We start from the raw sequence: 26,129 nt of genomic DNA, 5'->3' as shown, positions 1-26,129 counted from the left end.
AGCCCAGACATCTAAGTATGCCCACACCCCACTCCAGGTGTCTGCCATCAGGCATGCATTCAGGACTGCAAGGATCCATCCTCAATCCTAATGGCGGGAGAGCAGAAAAGCCTGATATGTCTTTTACCTTATCCCACAGTGACTTTCTTGGAGACCCCTTTACACCACCACGAAAGGAAATCAGGTGTGGCCTTTCCTAGCCTTTTCTGACTGGGTCAAAAGAGTAGTTGAGGGGAGTTTAAAGAAGGGATTATTAATAAAAGAATGGTCAGTTAAGGAAGCTACAGGGGCAGGTGCAGTAGGCAGGGTTAGCAATAGTGCCAGACTTGAGGGAGTGAGTGGGCCACCTGCCAGTGGGGAGAAGCTGCCAACTCAGCCCAGCAGGCAGGAAACTGGGAAAATAAGTACCTGAAATGCGCAGTCCTGTCCTCTGTTTCTTCCCGACCCTCCCATAGGCTGGACCCTACAGGAAGCCTGGCCCAGCCTCCCAGGACATGGTGCAGGGTGGAGAAGGGTGGCAGGTGCATACAGAGGAGCAACACTTTAGCCTAGTCATGGAATTGAAGGAAGACAAAACCCAAAACCCAGGCCTGGAATTTGTCAAACACACAGGAACCACGGCCAAGTCCCGACAGACTTGCCTAAGGAAAGAAAAAACAGGCACCTTTTCGTTCAGACAGTTTATTACGTGCATCGATGGCAAAAGGGCGAACAAAGGTGCCAGCTCACAGCGTCCTTGTTGCACACACCAAGTCCTGCCACTGCAGTGAGTCACAGCATAGCCTGTTGCTGAGGAGCATCCGGAGGTTGTATGGAGGATGGCCTGGAAGTTGCCCCTCACAGCCCCATCTCCTCTCGTTCCTGGAGGGTCACTCAGGCTGTGGATGAGGCCTTGCCTGAGGGCCAGTGTGGATCCTTGCCAGGTGCCAGGGTAGAGCTGCCCCATACCAAAGACTCAGGTAGCTGTGCAGACCTCAGTAGCACAAAGTCAGGGAGCCTCTCATAATAGCACCAGGTCCTCGGTGAACTCAGCCCCCAGCATTGTCTCTCTTCCAATCTTTAGGTTCAAGAGAGACTTGGCTTGACCTGTGGACACCAAGGCCTGGCTCCACTGACTCCCGCAGAAGGCTAACAAACACGCCCATACTGACAGGGAAGAGATTATGGAAATGTTCTCCCTATCACTAAATGTTTCAAGGGACACACGGGCCTCCTTCCAGTGAAGATGCCGCCTCTGCGCACTGGAGCCAGTGGATGCCTCGCCTTCCTTTGTCCTGCAGGGCAGGGCTGTGGGCGGCAGCACATGATCAGCCTATGGCTTGGTGGACTGTGGTGGGACGAGGCGGCTGGGCCGGCCAGGTGGGGGCAACACCATAGGCAGGCAGTTGCTGCCCCTTTCGTGCCAGCACGTGTCCAGGATCGGGTAGAGCTTGCCCTGGAAGTCAGCCTGGAATGTGTAGAGTGGCCGCAGGTCATCAGGGCGGTCGGCGTCGAAGAAGGTGAGCTCTCCCTGCTCATAGTGCAAGTAGATGCCGATGCGGTGGGGGTGGCCAGACACAGGCAGGGGCACCCGCGGGCAGCCAAAGGCTTCATACACCCGGCCCTCCTTCAAGCCGACAAGCCACACGCCATGCTCTGGGGACTTGCTCAGCTTGCCCTTGCGACTGGCTGTGCCCTTGATGACCCCCAGGCGCCAGTCACTCTTGCTGCCCACCACCACTTCCCAGTAGTGGCGGCCGCAGGAGAAGCCCCGGCTGGCCAGGACACAGGTACTGTAGTCGAAGCGCTCGGGCTGGATGGCACACCGCTGTGCCAGGAGCCCACACTGCACCACCGTGTTGCCCTTGGACAGCTCCAGGAGGGGATGGGCAGTGGCAGGGTCCAGCTTGAGGGACTCAGGGGCTAGGAAAGATCAGACAAGGCATGTCCTCAAGCCACACAGAAGGCCGAACACCCTGCAGCAATGAAGGCCCGAGCCCCGTGGGAGAGGAACTGTGTCTGCCTCCTCCCTGTATCACAGGCCTAGTGGAACCTGGCACAGAGTTGGCACCCACAGGATGTTTGCTGAATGACTGAATGATGCCGGAGGGTGGGTGTGGGGGGTAACGGACAGCCGAAAGCTAGGGAACAAAGGTCAGGGGAATGGGAAATGGTCTTGACCTGCATGATGAGGTGGAAGTGGCTAAGGAAGGGCCTAGAAGACAGACTGTGGCATATGCCCCGCAGCTAAGCTCTCCAGCAGGCTGGAGACTCCATGACAAGGGTACTGTTTTTCTCTGATACCCAGCGGCCAATGCAAGGCCAAACTAGCAGAAGTGACCTCTTTGCTAGTTACCAGCTATCAGCTTACACCAAAAAAGTGCAAACAAGTTCCACTGTTCAGACTGCAGACTGTTCTCCCCTCCCCCCTTTCTCTCTTATGTAAACCCTGTTTTTGCCTTTGTTGCATGAAGTCAACCTACAGCTGATTGCCCTTATGTGCTAATAGTGAAGGAGCGATTAAATGTCTGAGTTATTTTTTGACACACACACAGAGAAGACACACAGGCTCACACACACATATGTATATCTAAACTCCACCACCCAGCAAGGTAGACAGGAATAGTCCCTCTTTACAGGTGGAAACTGAGGCTCAGAAATGATACAACTCTGTCACCTGGCTGCCCTGGAGCCCACGCTGTTTGGAGGAGACCCTGCTGTGTCCTCATCACCACCCCGTGCCAGCCCCCCTCCAGTTCTCTGTACCTCAGACTCGGATGCCATCGACAGCCGCTGCCATCCCTGGGTGCAGCCCTCAGTAAAGAGGAATGGGACCTCACCTGGCAGAACCTTGTGGAACAGTCTTTTCCACACAGTCAGCTTGATGTCGGCCTGATGGAGGCCTGGCTTGAAGGAGATGGGGCTGAACGCACCCTCCAAGGGCCGCGCCTGCTGGAGCTCTGCTCTGGGGGGACAGTTCACAGTGATGGAGTGACAGTACCTTGTGCCCCACCCTGGTTCCACTCAAAAGCCCGACCAGCCAACCACAGCTCAGAAAACTGACTCAAGGCACCTGCCATTTCCTCCCTCCACTCCAGAGGACCTGCCTGCCACTTCCCTCCTCCCTGGAAGGAGAAAACACTCAACACCTGTGGTGCTGAGAGTATGTCGGGACCAACAGCATCACCTGGAGCCTGTGAGAAACGCACCTCTTCTTGGCTCCCACCCCAGACCACCTGAATCAGAAGGGATTGTTGTGGCCCAAGGTCTGTGTTCCAGTCGGCCCTTCAGGCGGCTGACGGATGTTTAAAGATCACTTCTCTGTATGGGGGCATCCTAGCCCCAGCTGGAGTGGACACCGGCTCCAAATTGAGTCACATTCCCTGCCCATTTATTTAAACCAGTGCTCTAGCCAAATTGTCCCCAGGACTAAAGGAGGTGTGAGGAACAGGACATTTGTGTAAACGGGTTCTGAGGAAGGTTCAGGACCTACCCAATTGATCTAGAAAATGCCCCAGCCCCTCCCCACAAGCTGAGGTGGGAGTTTTGAGGCCTCTGGCCATCCCCACCTTTCTGGCCTCAACCCTCTGCCCCATCCACCCTGCAGGGACTTCCCAGCCTCCCTATGCTGAACCCCCAGGACTCAGAGTCTGACACGATTCACCATGTCACAGGACTCTGCCTGCCTGCAGAACTGTCCTCGCCTCGTCTCAGCTATCCTGCCATCTCTGTCACCCACCCCAGCCCCCAGTCGCCTCTTCCTTTGGGTTATTTTTGTAGTTTGTGTGAACTTCAAGTATTCAAGGTCCTCACGGTGATGTGACTATAGCTCACCATCCACCTCCCACCAGCCCACAGACCGCTGAGGGCAGGGCCAGGACTTGCATCTGATTTCCCTGGGCCCAGCAGAGCCAGATGTGGGCAGCTGCTCCTGAGGCACGGGGAAAACTCAGGGAGGAAATATGGAATGAGAGGCCGTGCTTGTGCCGCCAGACCTTCTTGGAGGGTCCCCTGAGCATATTACCTGGAGGCCAAGGAGTGGTACTTCTGGAAAACAAGAGAGGGACCAGAAGGGAAGGTTGTTAGGAAGGGGGGTGCTCTTGGGGCCCTGGGGGCTGGCATGGAGGACACTCTCTTGGCCACTCACCCGGATGAACTCGTGGTGACTCTCGTTATTGAACTGCTCCAGCACACACTCAGCCTGCACGAGCCGCTCCCGAGTGCCCCGAGCCTGTTCCAGCTGCATGTCCAGAGAGGCCACCAGGCCGCGGGTGTGGCCCTCTACCCCCTCCAGGCAGCGGGCCTTCTCTTCATCCACCAGATGGTGCAGCTCCTGGAACTCTCGGCGGATCACCCAACTGAAGACGTCAGACTCATTCTGGGACAGGAAGATGGCCAGTCACAGCCACAGACACACACAACAGAACCTCGAAGCTCAGGCCTTGTTGGGCCTTCCCAATCCGGCTGGTCCTGGAACCTGAGTCCCAAGGCTAAGTCCAGCCAGGTGTTGCGATGTGTCCTGGGGACCCAGATGTGGCCGTGGGGCAGGGCACAGAGGCAAAGGACAGCTGGGTCCCAGTTCCGGTCTCTAATACAATGGCTCTAATCTCACCTTTTTCATCCAGTGTGTACTTGAGAGTTTGCCTTATCACAGGATAAAGTTCCCACAACTGAAAAAGTCTGAAAGGCCCCACAAGAGCAGGCTTTGGAGTGAAAGAACCTGGGGCTCCCATGTGATCCTGAGTTCTACCTTTGTCATCACATGGGGGTCAAGTCACCTCCCTCCCAAGGGTGAGGAGGGTTAAAGTGGCTGCAGGATACCCATATGCTGGCCCTGCTTCCTGACTGCCTGCAAGGCCAGGACTCCACACGCGCCCAGCCCCGTGTGCCTCACTTAGGAATTGCACACAGCATAGCATTTCAGGTCTTGCCACCCACTAAGGCATGGGGAGGGCACCACCACGAGCTGTCAAGGTCAAGCAGACACAGGTGGCAGGGGAGGGTGAGTCCTGCCGGCTCTTTGGGCTGTTTACCTCTGGGGCTCGGGTTCTGGGTTATCTCAGTTCCAAGGACATGGCGGACACGAGCCAACTTGGAGACAGCGCTGAGTAGAATTCCCTAGGAGGATTTGCACATTCCCCGCCCCACCCTGGAATGCTTTGAGTTCTGGCTTTATATGGAAGGCATGGATTTCTGTAAAGGACAAATTAGAACTGGGCTTGCAGGAAAGAGCAGGTGGCAGGCCCAGAGCAGGGGGCCGCGGAAAGGGGACTCACAACAATCCGGGTCCTGTTGTTGACCAATTTGGCGATGTGCTCATCCACCTTCGCCTGCTCCCGCTTGAGGTCAGAGATGAGGACGGCCAGCTCCTCCTGAGGGCAGCACCAGCTGTGAGCAGTGGACCCCTCCTGGTGGCCCTGGGCTTCCCCCTTCCAGGCAGCAACCCAGAGACCACAGCACTCCAGGTGGCACCAGGGCAGGGACTGGAGTAACCAGAGCTGCCCTTGACCCCAAAAGAGGTAAAATTGTTCAAGAATAGTCCACACTGGGCCTCCCCGGTGGCGCAGCGGTTGAGTGCTGGGTTGCTTGCGAAGCTGCCTGCAGCCTCTGCAGTGCCGGTTCCATCCCCGGCTGCTCCCCGGCCACCGGAGGAGGGTCCCACATGGCGCGCAGACCTCTCCTGCCGCCCGCTGCTCCCCTCAGCAGTGTACTTCGGTCCTTCTGCCTGCTCTGCTCCCCGCTCTGGCTCTGGTGAAGTCTCTCACCCTCCCGCGCTTCTGACTGTACCCAGTGCTTGTATAAATAAATAAATAAATGTAAAAAAAAAAAAAAAAGAATAGTCCACACTGATAGCACTAATTGACCAGGCAGAGAAGAAGCGTCATGTTAACCCTCTCCGTGACGTGGAGAGAGATGCTAAGCACTGTTACAGCCACGCGGAGGTCACTACATAACACCCGCTGGGGCAATCCCCAGTTTGAAGTCCACGCTCCCCACATGGGGTGCTGGGAATGCTGCCCATTGGGTGGCCACCAGGTAATCTCTCCAGTCACCAGCAGGTCCAGAGCCAGTGGGCATGTGATCAAGAGTCATCCTGAAAAGTTGGCGCCAAGTGAGGCCAAGGATGCATGTGGTGGCCCAGGTTCTCCTGTATCCCTGCTCCCTGTGAAGACAGAATCCTCCCCTTGGGCCCAGCCTGGATTTGGGGCCTTCCCAGGCGAAGTAAAACTTATTTTTCCTGAGCTACAGGCCCAAATCTGACCTAGCCTTAGAGGTACCAATCAGGACTCCCAGGCCACCATCTGGCTGCACCCCTTGACAGTAACCCTGCTAGTCTGTGGCATGGGGTGCACAGACTTGGGCTTAGATAGTTCCATGTTAGAAGTTAGTTCAAGAGCCTTCCAGAAGGGAGCCAGGTAGAGTAAAGCCAGCCAGAGTCGGAGAAACAAGCAGAGTCTTCACTGATGCCACAAACACATTCTGAATATTTACTAGTTGCCAGGCACAGAAGTACCCCAGGGGATAAAACAGCCCCTGCCCTCACGTGCCTGAGAGCCAGTTAGAAGAACCCTAGAAAAATGAATGAGCGCTACAGAGAAAAACACAGCAGGGGAAGGGCTGTCACGTGACACAAGGAGCTCCCCATCACCAGCGGGGTTGCAAACCCCAGCACTCCTGGGCATGGGAGCAGCGGCTCCGAGCGCGATGAGTGCCTGCGCGCCTGCCCGCGAGTTCAAGCCTGTGACCCTGTGTGCCAGGCGATGGCGCCAGGGAGCAAGGCGCGGGGCTGGGAGATCCCGGGACAGCCCCCCCACGCCCCCCTGCGCCCCGCAGCTGCCCTCGCTGCCCACCTTCATGCGGCTGTAGACGGTGGAGGCGGGCGTGACCTGGTGGTACTTGTGGGAGCCCAGGACACCGCAGAGCCCGCAGATGAGCTCCTGGTCCTTCTCGCAGAAGAGGCTCAGCGGGTTGCGGTGGTGCGCGCAGACCTTGGGCTCCTGGTCCCCGGAGCGCCGCAGGGCTTCGATCACCCGCACCAGGGAGAAGTTGGGCGGGGAGCTGCTGCCGTCCACCACCTGCCGGCACACGGGGCAGCGCAGCTCCGAGTCCAGGTGGCAGGACAGGTTCACCAAGCAGCCCTGGCAGAAGGAGTGGCCGCACTGCAGCATCAGGGGCTCTTTGAAGACCTCCAGGCAGATGGGGCACTGAAGCGCGGCCTGCAGCTCCCACGCCATCCGCCGCCGAGCAGGCTAGAACTCGGGCTGCTTCCCTCCAGTCTGCGCCCCTCCAAGCCTCTACTGCAGCCCCCAAGGCCAGCTGGAGGAAGTTAGAGGGGCGTAAGAACACCAGTCCTGGATTCCATTCCTGACCCCTTATGTCCTTGGGCCTGTGTTCCCATATTCATGACAAAGGACTTAAGTGTGTATGTTGGGGTGGGAGTGGGTTGGGGGAGGTCACTAGGAGATACATGAGTCTACATTTTTGTACTCAGGATTTTGGAGGTAAGCCCCAAAGGGGTCATTTGGAGTCACACTAACAAGTTAGCCCCACCTCAAGGGAAGCGAAGGTCCTTGCCACCTTGGAGATGAGTTAAACTGGAAAGCAACTGTTCAAAGTGTTGGCAGACCTCCACACAGCTCCAGAAATCTGCGTTAACGAGACACCCCTGGGTAATTCCAAAGCAGAGCTCAGTCTCAGGACAACTCTGCTCCAGAGTGTCTGGGACCTAGGGGAGCCTTAGCCCAGCTGACCCCCACCCCCTGGGTAAACAGGCCGCAGAAGAGCAAAAGCACCAGGGCGGAAGGGAGAACCTCCATGCTGGACTACCCGGCTTCTCACCACCCGCCAAGCCTCCCGCCAGCACCACTGACCTGATCGGCTTGGCCTTTTCTTTTGCCCAGGATGGGACAGGAGGCATGGAGACCTGGGATGGCAGCTGGACACCTGTTCCACTACCTGGTCCTGCCCCTTCTGCTCCTCCCCTTTCCCAGCAATACCCCTGTGTCCTCAAGGTCGCCCAGAATCAGGTGGAAGCTGGGCCACATCATGAGACTAGGCGGGCTCTGATAACTGCAGCGTTCAGGTGCTAGCCTTGGCGCTCATGGGGGAGGGGCAGGGAATGTGGAGGAGGCAGCACCCACACCTCAGACCCCAACAGGAGCAGACTGGTGCTTTGACACAATTCTCTCCAAATCTCTCTCCCTTTCAGAATTTTTTTAAAAAGATTTATTTTATTTATGCATACAAGACCTGGAGTTAGGCCAGAGGTGCAGGGGGTGTGGGGGTGTGTGTGTGTGTGTGAGATAATTCACCAGAGACAGAGTGGGGAGCAGAACAGGTGGAGTGACTGAAATACACTGCTGAGGGGAGCAGCAGGAGACAGGAGGGGTCTGCTGCACCATGTGGGTCACCTCCCTGGCCGGGGATCAAATCGTGCTGCAGTGGCTGCAGATAGCTTTATAATGCTGAGACTTAACCTCTTGCACCTCCAGGGAGGACACTCGCTTTCAGAATTTTTATACAGCTAATCTTGCTGCCATAATTTACTATACGTGTTGTGTGTGTGTGTGGGGGGGGGTGTTGGTTACTGATGGAAAAGACTGGAGTGGGAGAGGCTTTCAAGGAGTATGAGAAACAAAGGGGTGAGAACAGCAGCCCCCAGTCCCCAAAGGCCTAACACCCGTGTCTGCCAGCAGCGGAGGTGTCTTCTAGTGATCAGACCAAGGTCTGGCAGGGGCGGGTAGTGTTGTTAAACCAACAAATACTTACTGGGAACCTGTTATATGTCAAGCACTGAGCTGTCTATAAGGGTCACAGTAAAGAACAAGACAGTCAAGGTTTCTGTTCTTTTGGAGTTCGAAATACACCCAGTGCCCCATATGTAGTTTCAGCCCACACATTCAATGGTGGTCCCTTTGTGTCGCCTGGCATAAGTACAGTTGGCCTGAAAAAGGGGCGTCAGTGATCCAAGTCCAACACGACTGTCCCCCAATGTGACTGCTCACAGCCTGCTGGTGACTGACAGCCTTGCTGCTAACACAAGGTCAATCAACACATATTTTGTGTATGTTTTTCACTGAATTCTTATAACAGAGTCAGCCGAAGAAAACGTCCTTAAGAAAAGCATAAAGAGGGGCCTCCCCGGTGGCGCAGCGGTTGAGCGCTGGGTTGCGAAGCTGCCCGCAGCCTCTGCGACGCCGGTTCGATCCCCGGCTGCTCCCCGGCCACCGGAGGAGGGTCCCACATGGCGCGCAGACCTCTCCTGCCGCCCGCTGCTCCCCTCAGCAGTGTACTTCGGTCCTTCTGCCTGCTCTGCTCCCTGCTCTGGCTCTGGTGAATTCTCTCACCCTCCTGCACTTCTGACTGTGCCCAGTGCTTGTATAAACAAATAAATAAATCTTAAAAAAAAAAGAAAAAGAAAAGCATAAAGAAAAACTACATTTGCAGTACAACGTGTTTTGGTTAGTACTGTATTTCTTGATGCCGGTGGTTACGTCCTCTGTTTGCCAGAATACCCACCCGTAAGTGGACCTGTGCTGGTCAAACCCACGTTGTTTAAGGGCCGCCTGTACTTTCTGTGACATTCACACCCACAACCTGGCTTAGAGAGACATTTCTCAGAACCTACCGCCATCATTAAGCAACACATGACTGGCGGGGGTGGGGGTGGGGGTGGGGGTGGCTAGAAGCGGGGTGAGATGGTGACATGGCAGTGAAGTAAGTGCTGTGCAGGAAGGAAACCATATGGTGTGGGGGATGGGAGCTGGAGGTGCCCTTTTAAAGGGGGCCAGGGCAGTGTCTCACAGGAGGCTTGATGCTGAGGCCTGTAGGAGACAGAGGCCCCTGGACACCTGCAGTAGGGAAGACCCATGGTGGGACAGCAAGGGTGAAGAGCACGAGGCTGGAAAGAACTCAGTGTGAGCGAGACACAGAGGAGAGCCGAGGAGACGTGGGCAGCCGTGAGAGACCAGCAGAAGGCCGGAGGGGCTATAGGGAGGCCCTTAGGCCACAGCAAAGATTTCAAATTTAATCTCAAAGGCAGTGGGAGCTGTTGAAAGGCCTTAAGACAGGGGAATATTGCCCAATTTATATATATAAAATGTCACTCTGGCTGCTATGTAGTTAACCGATCACTGTGGCTTCAATCCCTGGACGAAAGATGTAGAAACCAATGACTGCTAGAAAGAGGATGGAGGCGAAAAGAAGTTCAAGAGGGAACCCAGAGTCCAAAAACACCCAGGTGGAGACGCAGAGTAGCCAGGGGTCGGCTGACATTAGTAAATGATAGAATTACTTGGAGAGTTTGTTAAAACAGACTGGGCCCTGTCTCCAGAGTCTCTGATTCAGGAGTATAGGGGTGGGCCCAAGAAGCTGCATTTCTAACAAGTTTCAGGTAACACTGATGCTGCTGGTCTGGGGACCACACCTTGAGAAGCACAACGAAAGGCACTAGGCGGGGAGGCTTCAGGCTGCCCAGGCTAACATGCCCTTGTTTAAGCACATCACATAGTTAAACCTACAGGAATGGCTCCGCATCTCTCAGTAAGTAAGACTATAGAAAAGCAGAGGTCCCTGAGGCTGCTAATGCCTAGAGGTTAGGCAGGGGAGGAGGAAGAGAAGGCACAGCCTGTGGGGTAGGGGCAAAATCAGGAGTGTGTGGTGACCAAGAAGCTGGGGTCAGCAGAATGCCCCCCCCAAAGATATCCAACCCTGACACCTGCATCTGTGAACATGGGGCTTAACATGGCAAAGGGGATTTTGCAGGTGTACTGAAGGTCATGGACTTGAATAATCTGGGTGGATCCATCTAAGCACCCAAGTCCTTGAAGCAGAGAGCCTCCTCTGGCTGGTGTCAAAGAGTTGTGGGGTAAAAGGGGGCACGAAGACCCCAAGCACAGTGATTCAGAACATCGCTGCTGACTCTGAAGGGGAGGGCCTGAGGGCAAGGACTGCAGAGGGGCCCCTAAAAGCTAAGGGTGGTCCCTGGCTGACAGCCAGCAGCGACCGGAGACTGGGGCCTAGAGCTGCAAGGAGCTGGGTCTGCCACCTAAAAGGGCTTGGAAGGGAATTCTTCCCAGAGCCTCCGGTCAGGCTGACTGACCCCTGGCCTTTAGCCCCATGAGACTGATGTTGTGCTTCAACAGATGGTTTGTGCTAGTCCTACCATAGTGATAACAAATAAAGAAGTCAGAAGAAAAAAGCATTTCAAATGTCAGAGAGGTCCACTTCATCACATGCTGACTGGCGTTCAGTCTCCTGAGGACAAAGGTATCTGAGGATGTGGCAAAAGCAGCCAGCCTGTGAGCCCAGGAAAGTGGTACTGAAGGGAGTAGAAGAGAAAATGGAGAGTAAGGAGGTGGAGAGAGTTGCAAAGCCATTGGAGTCATTCTTGAGTTTTTCTGTGAAGAATAGTGCCCGGGCCACCTACAGCAGGAGGGATGTGGAACAGAGGGAAGCTTGCTTGCTTCAAGGTGGGAGATTTTAGGATATGTCTAAGCTGGAAGACATGGTCCAATAGTCAAGGTAAGACTGGCACTGGGGAGAGGCTACCAAAGGCATCTAGTCCTCCAGAAGAACAAGGGCCCAGGACCAAGGGGCAGGGGCAGGACCCAGGACCATCTTCCTCTGGGCCCAGAAGGGGACAGAGCAGCAGATTTTGTGTATTCGGTGATGAGAGAGTGAGGGACATCACCTCTTGTTTGCCTGTAAAGTGGGTCAAAATTGGGGCCTCCCTGGTGGCGCAAGGGGTTAAGACGCAAACTATGAAGCTATTTGCAGCCACTGCAGCACGAGTTAGATCCCCAGTTATGGAGCTACCCACATGGCACAGCAGACCTCTCCTGTCTCACCTGCTGCTCCCCTCAGCAGTGTATTTCGTTAGTCTGCCTGTTCTGCTCCTCACTCTGTCTCTGCTGAATCCTCTCACACCCCCACACCTCTGGCCTGTACCCCAGTTCTTGTATGCATAAATAAGAAAATATTTTTAAATAAATAAATAAAGTGGGTCAAACTTTCTCCCAGCATAAAGGAGGAAAGAAAAGAGAATTAAGAGTTAATCACCCCCTGGTGCTGTAGGGTCAGGAATGGCCACTGAGCAGGTTTTCTAGGATCCCATGCAGACTGGGTAAAGGAGGAATTCTGGAGCCCTCAGGGGTTTTGCAGGTCTTCACTGGGATTACTAGGTACAAGCAAGGCAGGGGTGCTGGGGGGCTGAGAGGCTGGCAGGGCTCCCAGCCCCCAGCAGGTCTTCACTCTGGGCTCTCCCGCCTTCTCTCAGCTTCTGCTTCTCTTGCTTCTCTCTCTGCTTCTGCTGGCATCCCCGTGACGCCGCCCTTAAAAGCCCAGCCTCAGCCCAGGTGAATCCCATCTACCTATGCCCACACCCTACTCCAGGTGCCCGCCATCAGGCATGCATTCAGGACCTCAAGGATCCATCATCTATCCTGATGGCAGGAGGGCAGAAAAGCCTGACATTTTTCCTCACCCTACAGGTGCCCAGCCTGACCATTTCAAAACAGGGTCCTTTCCCTGGCCTGTCCCACTGCCCATCGCCGCCCCATGGCCAGTTCCCGACGCCAGGGCACAGTGTGCCCTGGACCTTCCCCACTCCCACTACCCGCCCCACAAGCCCCTGCCACTCCCAGCCCGCATCCTCCTGTGCCCCCCCTCAGGCCCCTGCAAGGTGCCCCCATCATGGTCCCCTGTGCCCATCATGTGTTCCCTTATGTTTTGTGCAAGCGCACACCACACCACGTGCCCCAACATGCTCCCCGCACCCCCAGGCACCCCCTCCTGTTTCCGCATGCGCACCCTCCTCTCCCCCCACCCCCCCACCCCCCACCTCCTCACCCCCCCACCCCCCACCTCCTCACCCCCCCACCCCCCACCTCCTCACCCCCCACCCCCCCGCCCCCCGCCCCCCCCGCCCCCCCGCCCCCCCGCCCCCCCGCCCCCCCCGCCCCCCGCCCCCTCACGCCCCGTGCTCCGCCCCTTCCCCTCGCCCCGCCTCCCACGTGCTCCGCTGCGGCCTGGCCCAGGCCGGCCGTTTGGCGCCCGTTGTGGTGAAGCAATGAGAGGCTCCTCGTGGCCCCGACCTGGAACGCCGCCGCGGGGAGCCGGCACGGTATAACGCGCCCCGCCCCCCCCTCCCCCCCCCCGTGACTTCTGGAACCTCCCGCGAGGCCGAAGGCGGGGGCTGCGGGCTGCTCTGCCGGGGCAGGGGGGCGCACGGGGAGCTGGGGGGCTGCCGGGGACGAGGCCGCTGGAGTCGGGGTGCGGTCGGAGGACCCTGAGGTCCTGTGTTTCCTTCCCTACAAGTCTCCGTACCAGAGGTTAAGTCGCAGGATGCTGGACATCTCGGGGGACCGGGGCGTGCTGAAGGACGTCATCCGGGAGGGGGCCGGCGAGCTGGTGGCCCCCGACGCCTCCGTGCTGGGTAGGGCTGCGCCGCGGGCGGCCGGGCCTGGCGATGACCCGGGGCGGCGAGGGTCTCGCCACGCTTCACTTTTGGGGGGAGGGAGGCCATGGTTTCCCCCAAATTAACGTTTTATAGGGGGGAACTCACTGTTGCCATTGAGGATTGTGAGGGAAAGCAGGGACCCATCTCCCCTTTGGGGATGCCACTGTGAACCAGGGGCGCTCCCGGGCCCACCTGTCTGACTTCAGGGTGGGGGCCACTGAAGAACGCCCGCTTGTGTTGTTGTGTGTGCGCCTGAAGAGACTGGAGAGAGAGGGGTGAGTGTGTTGGGTCTGTTTTCTTCACGTGTCTCTCGCCTCGGCCCTAGTGAAGTATTCGGGATACCTGGAGCACATGGACAAGCCGTTTGACTCTAACTGCTTCAGGAGAACGCCCCGGCTCATGAAACTCGGAGAGGGTACGTGCCTGTTTCGAAGCCGGTTATGAAGGACTCCTCTGGGGAACCGATGAGGAAGAATGACCCAGGATTGGAAAACTGTCCAGAGCACTGGCTCTTCAAGGTGGTTTTCCTGAGGCTGGCTTTTGCTAAACCATCAAGGCACTCTCCCACATCCCCGCACCCCAGACCTAGGTTTTGGGGAGCTAGCCTACCTGGCAGGGTAATCTTTGCACCCTGACGTAGTCGCTGCAGTTTCCTTAGTTCCTTTATCAAGTAGACCTCTTTTGACTGCTGCTACCCACACTGCACAAGGAAGAATCTCTGTCAGTGAGGTGGGGGGCATTGACCCTGGTTCAGACCACAAACCTGACAGACTTGGATGAGCTCCTGGGGGGGACGAGGGGTGTCTTCACTGTGTTGCGGATTTACTTAATGAAGGCACAATTAATTCCAGCTGGGATAATTGGGAAAGCCTGCATGGAAGAGAGGGGACATGTGAAATGAGCCCTGAAGTTTGAATGAGATTTCAGTCAGGGTGAGAGCCGAGCGTGGGGTGAGGAGGAGGCCATGGCAGGAAGGAGAGACAGCATGAACAAAGATGTGGCGGCCAGAATGCTGGGAGCCTAGAGAAGCTGGAATCTGGGTTGGGGGGGGGGAGTGGTGGTGGTAAACAAGGCTGTAAAGTGAGTTGGGGCCACAATGCAGGCACTTTGAACATTCTGGGGAGAGGTTTGCACTTAAGGAGCAAGAGATCCATAGCATTAAAACAGGATCCTGGGCAAGCTTCAACTAAGTTCTTTGTCCCTTCTTCCAGATATTACCCTTTGGGGCATGGAGTTGGGCCTCCTGAGCATGCGGAAGGGAGAGCTGGCCAGGTTTCTGTTCACACCGACGTACGCCTATGGAACGCTGGGCTGCCCTCCCTTGATCCCCCCAAATACCACTGTCCTGTTTGAGATCGAGCTGCTTGACTTCCTGGACTCTGCTGAGTCAGACAAGTTTTGTGCCCTCTCAGCTGTAAGTTCTGGGGCGCAGGTGGCACTTTATAGATTGAGGTGGGGTTGTGTGTTTGGTGGTTTTGCTCCTTTGAGCTACCCAGGTAGCACCCGAGGCTTCTGTGTGATGATGAAGCAGAAGGTAGAGCCTCCTCGCACCTGTCTGTCTTAGAAATGGCTCTTGGGTGCGCATTCTAGGCCAGGATCAGGTGTGGATTTGTCATAGACCAGCAGTTTCAGCTAATTTTTTAGTCACCTTTTGCCTGGTTCTCCCCACAAGGCAGTGAACATTTGCTTCTGAACATTAAGGTTGGTTTTCAGCAAGTCAAGCCTGGGTAGCTTGTAACTAGGGTGACCTTGTAATTTATCATCCAACTCAGGACACTTGAGAGCTAAAGGAACTGTTGACTGCATGGAATAGCAGGATAACTGGGACCTCTAGCCTCTGTCCCTGTAACTTAAGCATTACCTTCTCTTGTGGCCTCGCCATTCCATAGACTTGTGGCAGCAACCACATGTCCTCATTGCTGTGCTGCCTGATGCTGACAGCATAGCTGGGCGTAGGTGTCCAGTCCAGGTTGACATCTGCGCAGTGTCTTCCCAGTTAAGCTGGCAGCACCTCAAGTGAGAATCTGACCTTTTTCTCATCTTCCCACAATACAGCTTCTTTCAGATGCCTGGGTCATCCTCTGGTGCACTGATTTGACATCTGGGAGGAGAAGCAGGACATCATTTTAGAAGAGCTCTGTGTGGGGCCTTCCTGGTGGCCTAGGGGTTAAGTCTCAGTGCTATCACCTCTACCACCTGAGTTCCATCCCCGGCCACGGAGCTACCCACATGGCACAGCAGACCTCTCCTGTCTTGCCCACTGCCCGCCTTAGCCATGTATTTAGTCAATCTACCTGTTCTGCTCCCTGCTCTGTCTCTGGAATCCTCTCCCCTCCCCCATACCTCTGGCCTATACCCCCATTCTTCAATTCAAAAATATAAATTAAAAAAAAAAAGGTTCTGTGTGTGGCTCTGGTGTGCACCCAGAGCAGCTTGGCCAAGGAACAGCAGCGGGCCAAGGCCTTGGTAGCGCTTACGATAAATGGTTTTAAGTCCTGATGCCTACTTGGCAAGTTCCACCAGCTTCTGATGTCATGGCAAACTGCTTCCTTAAGGACCATATCCGGGAGGACTAAAGAAGTAGACTTTTGGGCTCTGGTCTCTCCCACAGTGGTGACAACCTGCCGGCTCACAGACCCCTGTGCAGGGCCACCTAGCCTGGTGCTTGGCATACACAGCCATAAATAAAAGTTCATAATCTCAAGGGAAAAAACAAATGATTCTGGTAATCCACTGGCATTGTGACTCTGAGTGTCCTTGTCTTTGGTCTCAGGAGCAACAAGATCAGTTTCCACTTGAGAAGGTCCTAAAAGTGGCAGCTACCGAAAGGGAGTTTGGCAACTACCTTTTCCGCCAGGGTCGTTTCTATGATGCCAAAGTGAGATATAAGCGGGTAAGAATGCTTTGAAGTGTAAGCTTAGAACCTGAAAACACCCTTGTCCGAACATGTGGGCCTTGAGCCTGTCTCTCATTTTACCCCCTTGTTCTGATTGAGTCTATCCCTGAGTGTCTGGGGGTTTAACATTTTTATTTATTTTTTTAATTTAAAAATTAAATTTATTTTGAGGTGGCTGGTTTACAATGCTGTGTGTTTTAAGAACACAGGCTTATACCTCTTCAAAGTCATGTTACACATCACACCCACTGCCAAAGGGCCAATAGCTAAAGATATATTTTATGCTTCCCTCATACTTAACAGGTGGAGTAGCAGTGTGATATTCTAGGATGCAGCCACCAGCCCTCAGATTGTAAGGAATATTGTTACAGCCTCGCTTTTAGAGTTGTTATTGAGAAGCCTATTTACTGCCGTCCTTTCTATATGACGTTTTCTTTTCCCCTGTAGAAACTTAAGGATCTCTTCTTGTTGCGTTGTGAAAGTTCTTTATATATTATGCATTGTCAGTTCTGTCCCATCTATGTGTTTGTCCTTATGCTAGTACCACACTGGTTAGGCTACTGTAGCTTTGTAATAAATTTTGAAATTAGAAAGTGTGAGTTCCCCTCCTTAGTGTTTTGTGGTTCTCAGTCTGCAAATCTTGCACTTTACATTGCTCCTTATTCTTTTTGATGCCATTACAAATGGAGTTTTCTTAACTTTGTTTTTGTGGATTCTCAGGATTTTCTATAATAAGAGCCTGTCTCCCCTCTCCACAGGCATTATTGCTTCTCCGTCGGCGATCAGCACCCACTGAAGAGCAGCACCAGGTGACATCTGCCAAGCTTCTCGTTCTCCTTAACCTGTCCTTTACATACCTGAAGCTGGAGCGCCCCATCGCAGCGCTGCGCTATGGAGAGCAGGCTCTGCTCATTGACCAGAAGAACGCCAAGGCGCTCTTCCGGTGTGGACAGGTGAGTTGGAGGACGAGGACTTGGAAATGAATGCCCAGGGAAAGGTAGCAGTGGTGTTCAACGTGGGCACTGCAAAATACCGTCTTCCCGAAAGAAGTATGTTTTTTTTAAAGTTTTGTCCTTTGGCAGGCCTGTATTGTCATGACTGAGTATCAGAAGGCCCGAGATTTTCTGGTCCGAGCCCAGAAGGAACAACCCTTCAATCATGACATCAATAATGAGCTGAAGAAACTGGCCAGGTGAGACACTGTTTGCAGGAGTGCAGAGAAAGAGGTGTGATGCAGCCGCTGGTCCAGCAACCCTGCCGGTAAAGAGCCCTGTGGGAATAATGCCTGGCTTGCGTTATGAGGCAGCGCCCCCTAGAGCTCGAAGTGCTTGATGCACTGAACCAGCCCCTGGGGTAGGTGGGAAGTAGCTGCAAACTACAAGTCTGGATCATTTATCATCTGTTATCATCACCCTGCTTCCCCTCACTCCTGCCCCCACAGATAAGCACCCACAAGAAGGTAAGCCTAAGAAAAAAAATTTTATTCATTAATTAAAAATTTTTAATTAATGAGTATTTAATTAATGAGTTAATTTAAAACTAAGAAAAAATTTTTAAAGGTGGAGCAGCATAATTTGTTAAAAAAAAGTCTTGTTCTTCAGGAAATTTACCACCATGCTCAGCGCTCAGCTAACTATAGAAAGCTGTTTTCTAGATTCTGGTTTGATCTGAAATGGGCCCTTCAAGTCTGATTCATACGCTTGGGGTGACTTTCTTGTTGCCCAAGTGATATCTGTACATCTTTCAGTAACGGAACTTTTTCTGGTTAGAGAAGTTACATGTTCATTGTAGAAAACTTTCAAAATATCCACATGTAAATAGGACTCACCCATAACCCTATCACCTTGGAATATACTCACTGGTGTGTTTGGGTTTTTCAGGTGTTTTCTTGTTCTAATGTATTGGTGCGATGCTTTACTCCTGTTAACTTTAATCATTTCATTCGTGTTCTACTTAAAGTTTTCTTGGCATTCAAATGTCTGAGATGTGTGCACCTCTTATATTTGGAACTGATTATTTCAGACCTTGAAGCACTTTCCAAAATTTTTTTGTTATTTAAAAGTATCCTGTTGGGTTGTTTGTAGGAGTTTGGGAATCTGATCATTCTTTGGCAAGAAAATCTCAAGATAAGTTATAGGTTGGTGTGAAGGGGCACTTGGTGAGAACAGGCCTGGCAGCCTCACCGACAGTGGCCGCAGCCTTCAAGGCTTCCATCTTCACAGACTGTGGGCTTTTTGACCAAGGGCTCTAGAACCACCCTGGGGAGCCTCCCTGGGTCCCCTACCCCTCCAGCATTGCTTCCCACCCCTCATGGCTGCTGGAGTTTTTTTTTTTAATGAATTTTTAATAAAGATTTGTTTATGCATACAAGAACTGGGGTGCAGGTCAGAGATGCTGGGGGTGAGAGGATTCACCAGAGACAGAGTGGGGAACAGAACAGGTGGATCTACTGAAACACACTGCTGAGGGGAGCAGTGGACGAGACAGGAGAGGTCTGCCTTGCCATGTGGGTAGCTCCCTGGCTGGGGATCGAACTTGTGCTGCAATGGCTGCGGATAGCTTCATAGGCTATATCTTAACCCTTTGCGCCACCAGGGAGGCCCTGGAATGTTTGTTCCTGATCTGCACGGGGAATTCCAGCCACTAGATGTCACTTGCTACAAACACAGACCTTCTCTAACTAATCTATATTTATTTCTCTTTACAGCTGCTACAGGGACTACATGGATAAAGAGAAGGAAATGTGTCACCGAATGTTTGCTCCTTATGACAGTGACTCTGTAGGGGAAGAAAACTGAAGGTAACAGAGGGCTGAGGCATAAAGGGTATGAGGATTTTGTCCTGCGTGCAGGGGTGTATGTGGCTATTCCCAGACCCACAGTGACTGTAGCTGCATCACTGAGGACCAGTGTGTGTGGGGGGCCGGGTGGGGGGCGCAGAAACGTTCCCTATTGAGCTAACGACACAGCAGTGGTGCAGGGTGCATGCATTGTGGGTTTCTCACAGAGGAGGACGGAGAGTGCAGCCAGAGCTAGAGGTTAAGTGTGTAGGTTTGGGAGGCCTCGGAGCTTTAAAGTTCAAAAAGAACAAAATAAAGTCCATTGACTGCCCCTCACAGCAGCCTAGAACATGAAACTTGGAGTGTAGTCATTAAATGGGAGGGTTTACCTGGGCTTTGAAATGAAGAATAATGCTTTTTTTTTTTTTTTTAATAGAGGCATGTTTTTATTTATTTATTTATTTATTTTGTTTATACAAGCACTGGGTACAGTCAGAAGTGCGGGAGGGTGAGAGAATTCACCAGAGCCAGAGCAGGGAGCAGAGCAGGCAGAAGGACCGAAGTACACTGCTGAGGGGAGCAGCGGGCGGCAGGAGAGGTCTGCGCACCATGTGGGACCCTCCTCTGGTGGCCGGGGAGCAGCCGGGGATCGAACTGGCGCCACAGAGGTCGCGGGCAGCTTTGCAACCCAGCGCTCAACCGCTGCGCCACCGGGGAGGCCCAAGAATAATGCTTTATTTAACGTATTTCCTGACAATCTGAAAACCTCCAACCTCGCTTTGCATCTGACACATAAGAAGACAATCCAGATATTGAGGGTGGAGGCAGCCCACAACTTCAACTCTGCTAATACGAGCATCAGAGAGCTGGAAGTGTTGGACCTGAGGAGCAGAAGGGAACTTCCTGCTCGGGCATAACCCTGGGAATTTAGCAGGCACAGGGTTAAGGTTTCCCCATGAGCGCATGAGCTAACCCTCTCGTCTGGTTTACTGTTACTTAAGAAAATTAATGGAAACAAAATCACCTGCCTTAAACACCTGCTTAGCTGGGTAGATAACTCTGCTCTCATGAGAGAAGTTAAACAAGGGACAACAAGAAAACAGCTGCTGAACGGGCTCATGGTGATAAATCTCTCCTTTGTTGCCACCAACATCTCTCTACAAAAGGGGCTTGAGAGAAGAAGGCGGTGAAAGGCCCATTCATCCCGGCAGTGCTCACACGACCGCTGCAAACTGCTGCTCTCTGCCTGTCAGAAACGGCTGCCCCCAACCCCACGGCCCAGGCCTCCAGGTCTCCTGGGGACCTGGGCATCTATGCAGGTCCTCTGATTAGACGTGAGCCAGAAGCCTTCTCTCTTTGGCTGCTGTTTGTGGCCATGGAAATGGAGGCCTGGTGGCTTGTGCCAGACACTTGGGGCTGTTACCTGGCCCGTCCCGCTGTTGAGTGGAGACCCGGCTCTTCCGGCGTCTGCCCTGGAGACAGGTTGTGTCACCCAGCGGGGCAGCGGTCTCCTTCGCTGCCTTCGCCTTCTAGCTTCCTCGGTCTGTGATGTGTTCTGGAGCCTGATGATTTTAAGATGGTTTCCCTGTACTCCCAGGTCCTGCATGTTCATCTTCTCACCAGCAGCGACTGTATTTGGGTCTAGAGTGACCATGATGGTGCTGTCCCCACTGCTGTACAGGGTTTTTTGTTGCTGTTTCTTTAGATTTATTTTTATTTATTTGTGCATACAAGAGCTGGGGTATAGGCCAGAGATGCGAGGGTGAAAGGATTAACCAGAGACAGAGTGGGGAGCAGAACAGGTGGATCTACTGAAATACACTGCTGAGGGGAGCAGCGGGTGAGACAGGAGAGGTCTGCTGCACCATGTGTGTCTGCTCCCTGGCCGGGGATCAAACTCATGCTGCAGTGGCTGGTGATAGGTTCATAGTGCTGAGACTTTAACCTCTGCGCCACCAGGGAGCCCCCCTGTATGGTTATAACGTAGCTTGGCTAGGGTGTCACAGGTGTTCTCTGTTCCCTTTTTTTCTGTTGTACTTGTGCCTAGTTGGGCACCTAAAATCTCAGGTTTTCAGATTCTTTTGACAACCTCTTTTCAACTAAGACCATTTAAAATTTGACCTTGTCTTCTGTGGATGTTCTAACATGTCAGCACTCCTGGTGGATGCGTGTTGTAGTCTGTTCTCTAAGGCGCTGGTGATAGTAAATTGAAGATTTTGAGATCGAAGACCATGTCTTTTTCTTTTTTTTTCTTTAAGATTTATTTGTTTATTTATTTATACAAGCACTGGGTACAGTCAGAAGCGCGGGAGGGTGAGAGAATTCACCAGAGCCAGAGCGGGGAGCAGAGCAGGCAGAAGGACTGAAGTACACTGCTGAGGGGAGCAGCGGGCGGCAGGAGAGGTCTGCGCGCCATGTGGGACCCTCCTCTGGTGGCCAGGGGGCAGCCGGGGATCGAACCAGCGCTGCAGAGGCTGCAGGCAGCCTCGCAACCCAGCGCTCAACTGCTGCGCCACCAGGGAGGCCCAAAGACCATGTCTTTTTCATCTGCATATTTTCTAGCATCTGGAACCACACCGGGCACGCACGTGACGGGTACTCAGCAGGTATTGGTTGGACCAAGGTTAAAAGAGCTGAAATGCCAGTCCAGCCTCTTTGAAATCACACCTTCCAGGCTGGCTCTTGTGTTGGCTGCCAGGATGTGCCTTACTGCCAGAAGCCCGTCTTTCACTAGCATCAGCTAAAAAAGAGGTTTCAGGGGTGGGTCCCTGAGTCAAATGAAAAGTTGAACAGTAAATACTCAGGCAGTTAGAGAGCTGCAGTCCTGAGGGCCTCCAGGACATCTAATCTCTGCTTCACTCTCGCACCATTAGGAGTACCCAGGTGTCCAATTCCACAGCCTTCCAACTCAAGAGGGGGCCCTCCTTACCCGCCACCTTCCTCCTCTTCCTCTGTTATCTATAGCTGCATTTTGAAAAGTCCTGAGGAAGGAGTCTGGCCTGGTTTGCAGGATGTGGGGCCTTATGAGCAGCACCCCTTCCTTCCTAGCACCGCCTAGTAAGAGCTGGCAAAGGAACGCTTGTCCAGAGTTGTCCAGAGTAAAAAGGCTTGTGTTTCCCAAAAGCAAGGGGCATGGAGACAATGAGCAGACCAAGGGCAGGATGCCCAGCATAGGTGTTCAGCACTCACTGTTCTGGTGAGCAGGACTGGCGGGAGTCTCCGTGATGACACAGGGGTCACCTGCCGGCAGCTCAGCGTGGAAGGAGCAGGAACGTCTGTAGTTCTGCTGCACTATCTTTTCCTTGGCCTTCCAGGGGACTTGGCAATACACACCTCAGGACAGGTGAGTCCTTGGGGATGATCTGGTGAGTCAAGATACAGGTCAGCGGTTGACCCACGTCCATCAGAAGACCTCCGGTTTTATGGTGGACCCCAGGCTAATATTCGTTGAGACATTTTGAAACTGCTTTCCCGTGTCCACAGTGCAGCGGAGGCCACAGACCCGGGCTTGCACCTTCCTGTGTCCACATGTGGGCACTTCCTGGCTACCTACTCGGCAAGACCTCACGCGCCTCCACCACAGGGTGCCTTTACCAGAGGCACCAGGCAGCTTGATAACAGATGCCGTCAGAGCACAGAGCGTTGTCCTGACATTTTCTTTAATTCTTAAGTTCGTCATCATCTCCGGGTAGAGTTTGAGTTGTGTCCTTCCTGTCCTTACGTGATCTTACCTGGGATTCTTGCCCCACTTTTATTGTGCCTGGAAGAGGGCTGTAAACTGAGCCCTATAGCTATTTTCAGCTATTTAAATGGTGACATTTATTTTGTGGTTTCCAGGACCGGTGAGTTGGACATAACAGGAAGACAAAATTTAACTTAATACAAAAGACTTACTACTAAAATGCTCTACCTCAAGTGACTTTAAGTTCCTCCAACATGGGGAGCTCACACAGAAGGCTCCACTTTGGAGAGCGGCCCCATGGGGAGCCCCTGCTCCTGGAGTAAGCTGCTCCACCGTGTCCCACGTGGGTGTGGGTGGCCCTGGCATCCAGCGCTTTCTCTGTTGGTGAAGCCCCTGTCAGGGTCATTCTGACCCTAGTGCAGGGTCCCGTGAAGGTGGGAGAGTGGGGGTTCCACGCCCCCCCTGCTCCTTGAGCTCTGACACTCTCCCATCAGACACTTGCATACTGGTGAGGGTGGCTGCTGCCCCCCTTTCAAGCACTTTTAGGGAGAGTGCAGTGTGAAGTCCTGCAGTGAGCATGAGCAAAACCACACGCGGCAAGGAAACGGGAGAGACCTGGCTCAAGGGGGCGTTGCCTGCTGGCATGGCTGCTGGTGAGAACAGCATCCTAAACAGGGCCGGGGCAGGTCTTGCTGCCTGCCCCAGCAGCCTCCGTCCTCACTCATGCTCCCTCGCTCCACAAGCACCTCCCGAGAGCTGCCTCCTCACAGGCTGAATGGCAGGTGCTGGGGGACAGGGAGAGAAGCTCAGTGCTGGCTTTGTAGTTTGGTCTGCAAGGGCTGGTGGGCTCCGAGGATGGGATGGAATCACAGGGGACACAGGAGAATGCCACAGGGCAGCATCCTGATCAGAGCACGGCTTGGCCGGAACAGTCCCAAAGGAAATGCCTCATGGGGCGCAGGGGCAGAAGATAAGCAGTTGAGAACTGAGACTGGTTGAGGAGCAGTCTTGTCCTGGCATTTCGGTCCCCTGAATGCAGGCCGTGCTCTGTGGGCCATGGAAGAGCGGCCTGGGGTGGGAGTGGGGGCGCGCCTGCAGGCATCTGAGGGGCAATGACAGCGGGAGGCAGATGTACCAGCAGGCGGGAATGGGGTCAGGAGTGTGAGGCTGCCCATCTGGAATGGATGGGGAGATAGTTTAAGTTAAAAGAATTCACATGAAAATGGAGACTTAGCTGGAGGAGGATGACCCCAGTGCAGCACCCCTTCCTTCCTAGCACCGCATAGTAAGAGCTGGCGGAGCTGGCAGTGAGGGGATCACTGCCCCATGGGGATGGTGGGGAAGGCACATGGAGAGACAGGCAGACTCCTGCATGGTCAAGGGGTTCATGGGGTGGGGTGAGATGGGGGGGCTCACCCACCTGGCCTCCGTGCTTGGGCACAGTGTGGATGAGCTTTGGTTTGTCATCTTTTCCTTCTAGGTGGTTTTGATAGCACTGCTTGCTGTTTGGGGATTTTTTAGTTTATTTTTCATTTTGCTCAACATACTTATTAACCATCTCATATGCCAGGTATCCTTTTGCATGTTTCATGTGAGTTGTTTGAAGGCAGCACCTTTAGAATATAGCCTTTACCTTCATTGTATAGATGGTGAATCAGGCGCGAGGAGGTAACTCGCCAAGCTTGTGTCTCTGGTGGGCGAGGAGAGTCAGGGAGCGCGCCCTGCAGTCTGGCCCAGAGCCAGGGGAAAACAGCTTTAACTTCTTCTGGGGATTCTCCCATAGAGCTAAATAGTGAATTCTATTGGTATTGCTTGATTTTTATCAGGTTTGGGCCTGTGTCTGTTGACTTCTGCTGTGCTGTGGTGCAGCACCATCTCTTACCTCCCTGTGGTCTTATGACCACTTCTCGGTGATTTCATAAGCGAAAGACAGTATTTCCTGAGCTGCACTTTCTGTGATGAGAGTATGATTAACTGGAAAGTCAATACTGCACTTTTTTTTTTTTAGCTATTGTTTTTCCTGCAATTTCTAATTGCATTTATCCCAACCCCCACCCCAACCCTGAACTGCTTGCCTTTATCCTTATCTTTTTTATTTTTTTTTAAAGATTTATTTATTTATTTATTTATTTATACAAGCACCGGGTACAGTCAGAAGCGCGGGAGGGTGAGAGAATTCACCAGAGCCAGAGCGGGGAGCAGAGCAGGCAGAAGGACCGAAGCACACTGCTGAGGGGAGCAGCGGGCGGCAGGAGAGGTCTGCGCGCCATGTGGGACCCTCCTCTGGTGGCCGGGGAGCAGCTGGGGATCAGCCGGGGATCGAACCGGCACTGCAGAAGCTGCGGGCAGCTTCGCAACCCAGCGCTCAACCGCTGTGCCACGCCTTTATCCTTATCTTAAAAAAACAAAAAACAAAAAACACCCTCTGTGGCACCATAAGTCAATGTGTCTCCTTTCTTCTCAGGGGCTCCCCTTGGAAAGCTCCACACTGTGCACAGTCTGGCTGGGTTCTGGGGACACACCTGAGACACACCTGGCATGCTGGGGCTTCTTTTATCTGAGTTGAATCCTTTTATCTTCTTTTATCCCGAGTTGAATCCACTGTTTCCTGTATCCATTTTCTTATTTTACTTCCTTGTTACGGTATTTTTTAGTAACATCCAAAAATTACATGTAGGGGCCTCCCTGGTGACACAGGGTTAAAGTCTCAATGCTAGCACCTCTACCTGTCTTGCCTGCTGCTCCCCTCAGCAGTGTATTTCAGTAGATCTACCCGTTCTGTTCCCCACTCTATCTCTGGTGAATCTTCTCACCCCCCCACCCCCGCTCACACCTCTGGCCTACACCCCAGCTCTTGTATGCATAAAAAGATAAATTTTTTAAAAAATTGAAAAGTTAAATAAAAATTGCTTTCTAGCAAGTCAAAGAAGCTTACCAGATGAAGGCTAGGCTGTGGAGACCACAGTCCTGTAGTTGAGATTCCGGGCTTCAGCCCCGGGTCAGACAGGTGGCCGGAAGTGAGCATGGAGCAGAGGCCCCACTGAGCTGGGTGCCAGCACGAGGGTAGCGGCGGCCTCAGGGTTCCCTTGTGCTAAAATAGCCTTCCTGTGTCCGGGCAGGACTGGTCAGTTGTCAGGAAGCCCGGGGAGCAGGTCATCATCTCTCACAGTAGTGACTAGATCCAGACAGGGAATCTTTTCTGATCCCCTTCTTCCCAAAGAGATTAGGAAGAAACTCTCAGATCTCGTATTAAGTCTAAAAGGTCATACCTGCCTCTGGTTAAACTCATCTGAGTCCACAACAAATGTGTCTAGCAGTACTTTTTTAAAAAGAT

At 53.4% G+C, this 26,129-nt stretch overlaps 2 protein-coding genes across 2 annotated transcripts; one reads left to right on the top strand and one right to left on the bottom strand.

Annotated features, from left to right (window-relative positions):
- Positions 1-1,312: 1,312 nt before the first annotated feature.
- On the bottom strand, positions 1,313-7,216 carry TRIM50 (tripartite motif containing 50; the record flags this gene model as incomplete). Its single annotated transcript, XM_084250148.1, has 6 exons — positions 6,831-7,216; positions 5,256-5,351; positions 4,127-4,357; positions 4,004-4,026; positions 2,820-2,944; positions 1,313-1,902 (listed from the first exon to the last, which is right to left on the bottom strand). Exons 1-6 carry the CDS (start codon positions 7,212-7,214, stop codon positions 1,313-1,315), a joined length of 1,449 nt encoding a protein of 482 aa, XP_084106274.1. The 5' UTR covers positions 7,215-7,216.
- A 5,832-nt stretch (positions 7,217-13,048) lies between these two features.
- On the top strand, positions 13,049-19,132 carry FKBP6 (FKBP prolyl isomerase family member 6 (inactive); the record flags this gene model as incomplete). Its single annotated transcript, XM_084250147.1, has 8 exons — positions 13,049-13,102; positions 13,297-13,414; positions 13,764-13,853; positions 14,650-14,852; positions 16,212-16,331; positions 17,093-17,287; positions 17,417-17,526; positions 19,042-19,132. The coding sequence occupies 8 exons, from the start codon at positions 13,049-13,051 to the stop codon at positions 19,130-19,132; spliced, it is 981 nt and encodes a 326-aa protein (XP_084106273.1).
- Between the last annotated feature and the right edge of the window lie 6,997 nt (positions 19,133-26,129).

The sequence above is a fragment of the Talpa europaea genome, assembly GCF_964194135.1.
Source record: "Talpa europaea genome assembly, chromosome: 12".
NCBI lineage: Eukaryota > Metazoa > Chordata > Mammalia > Eulipotyphla > Talpidae > Talpa > Talpa europaea.
The sequence above is the reverse complement of the archived record's forward strand: the minus strand, read 5'-3'. Positions and strand labels throughout refer to the sequence as shown.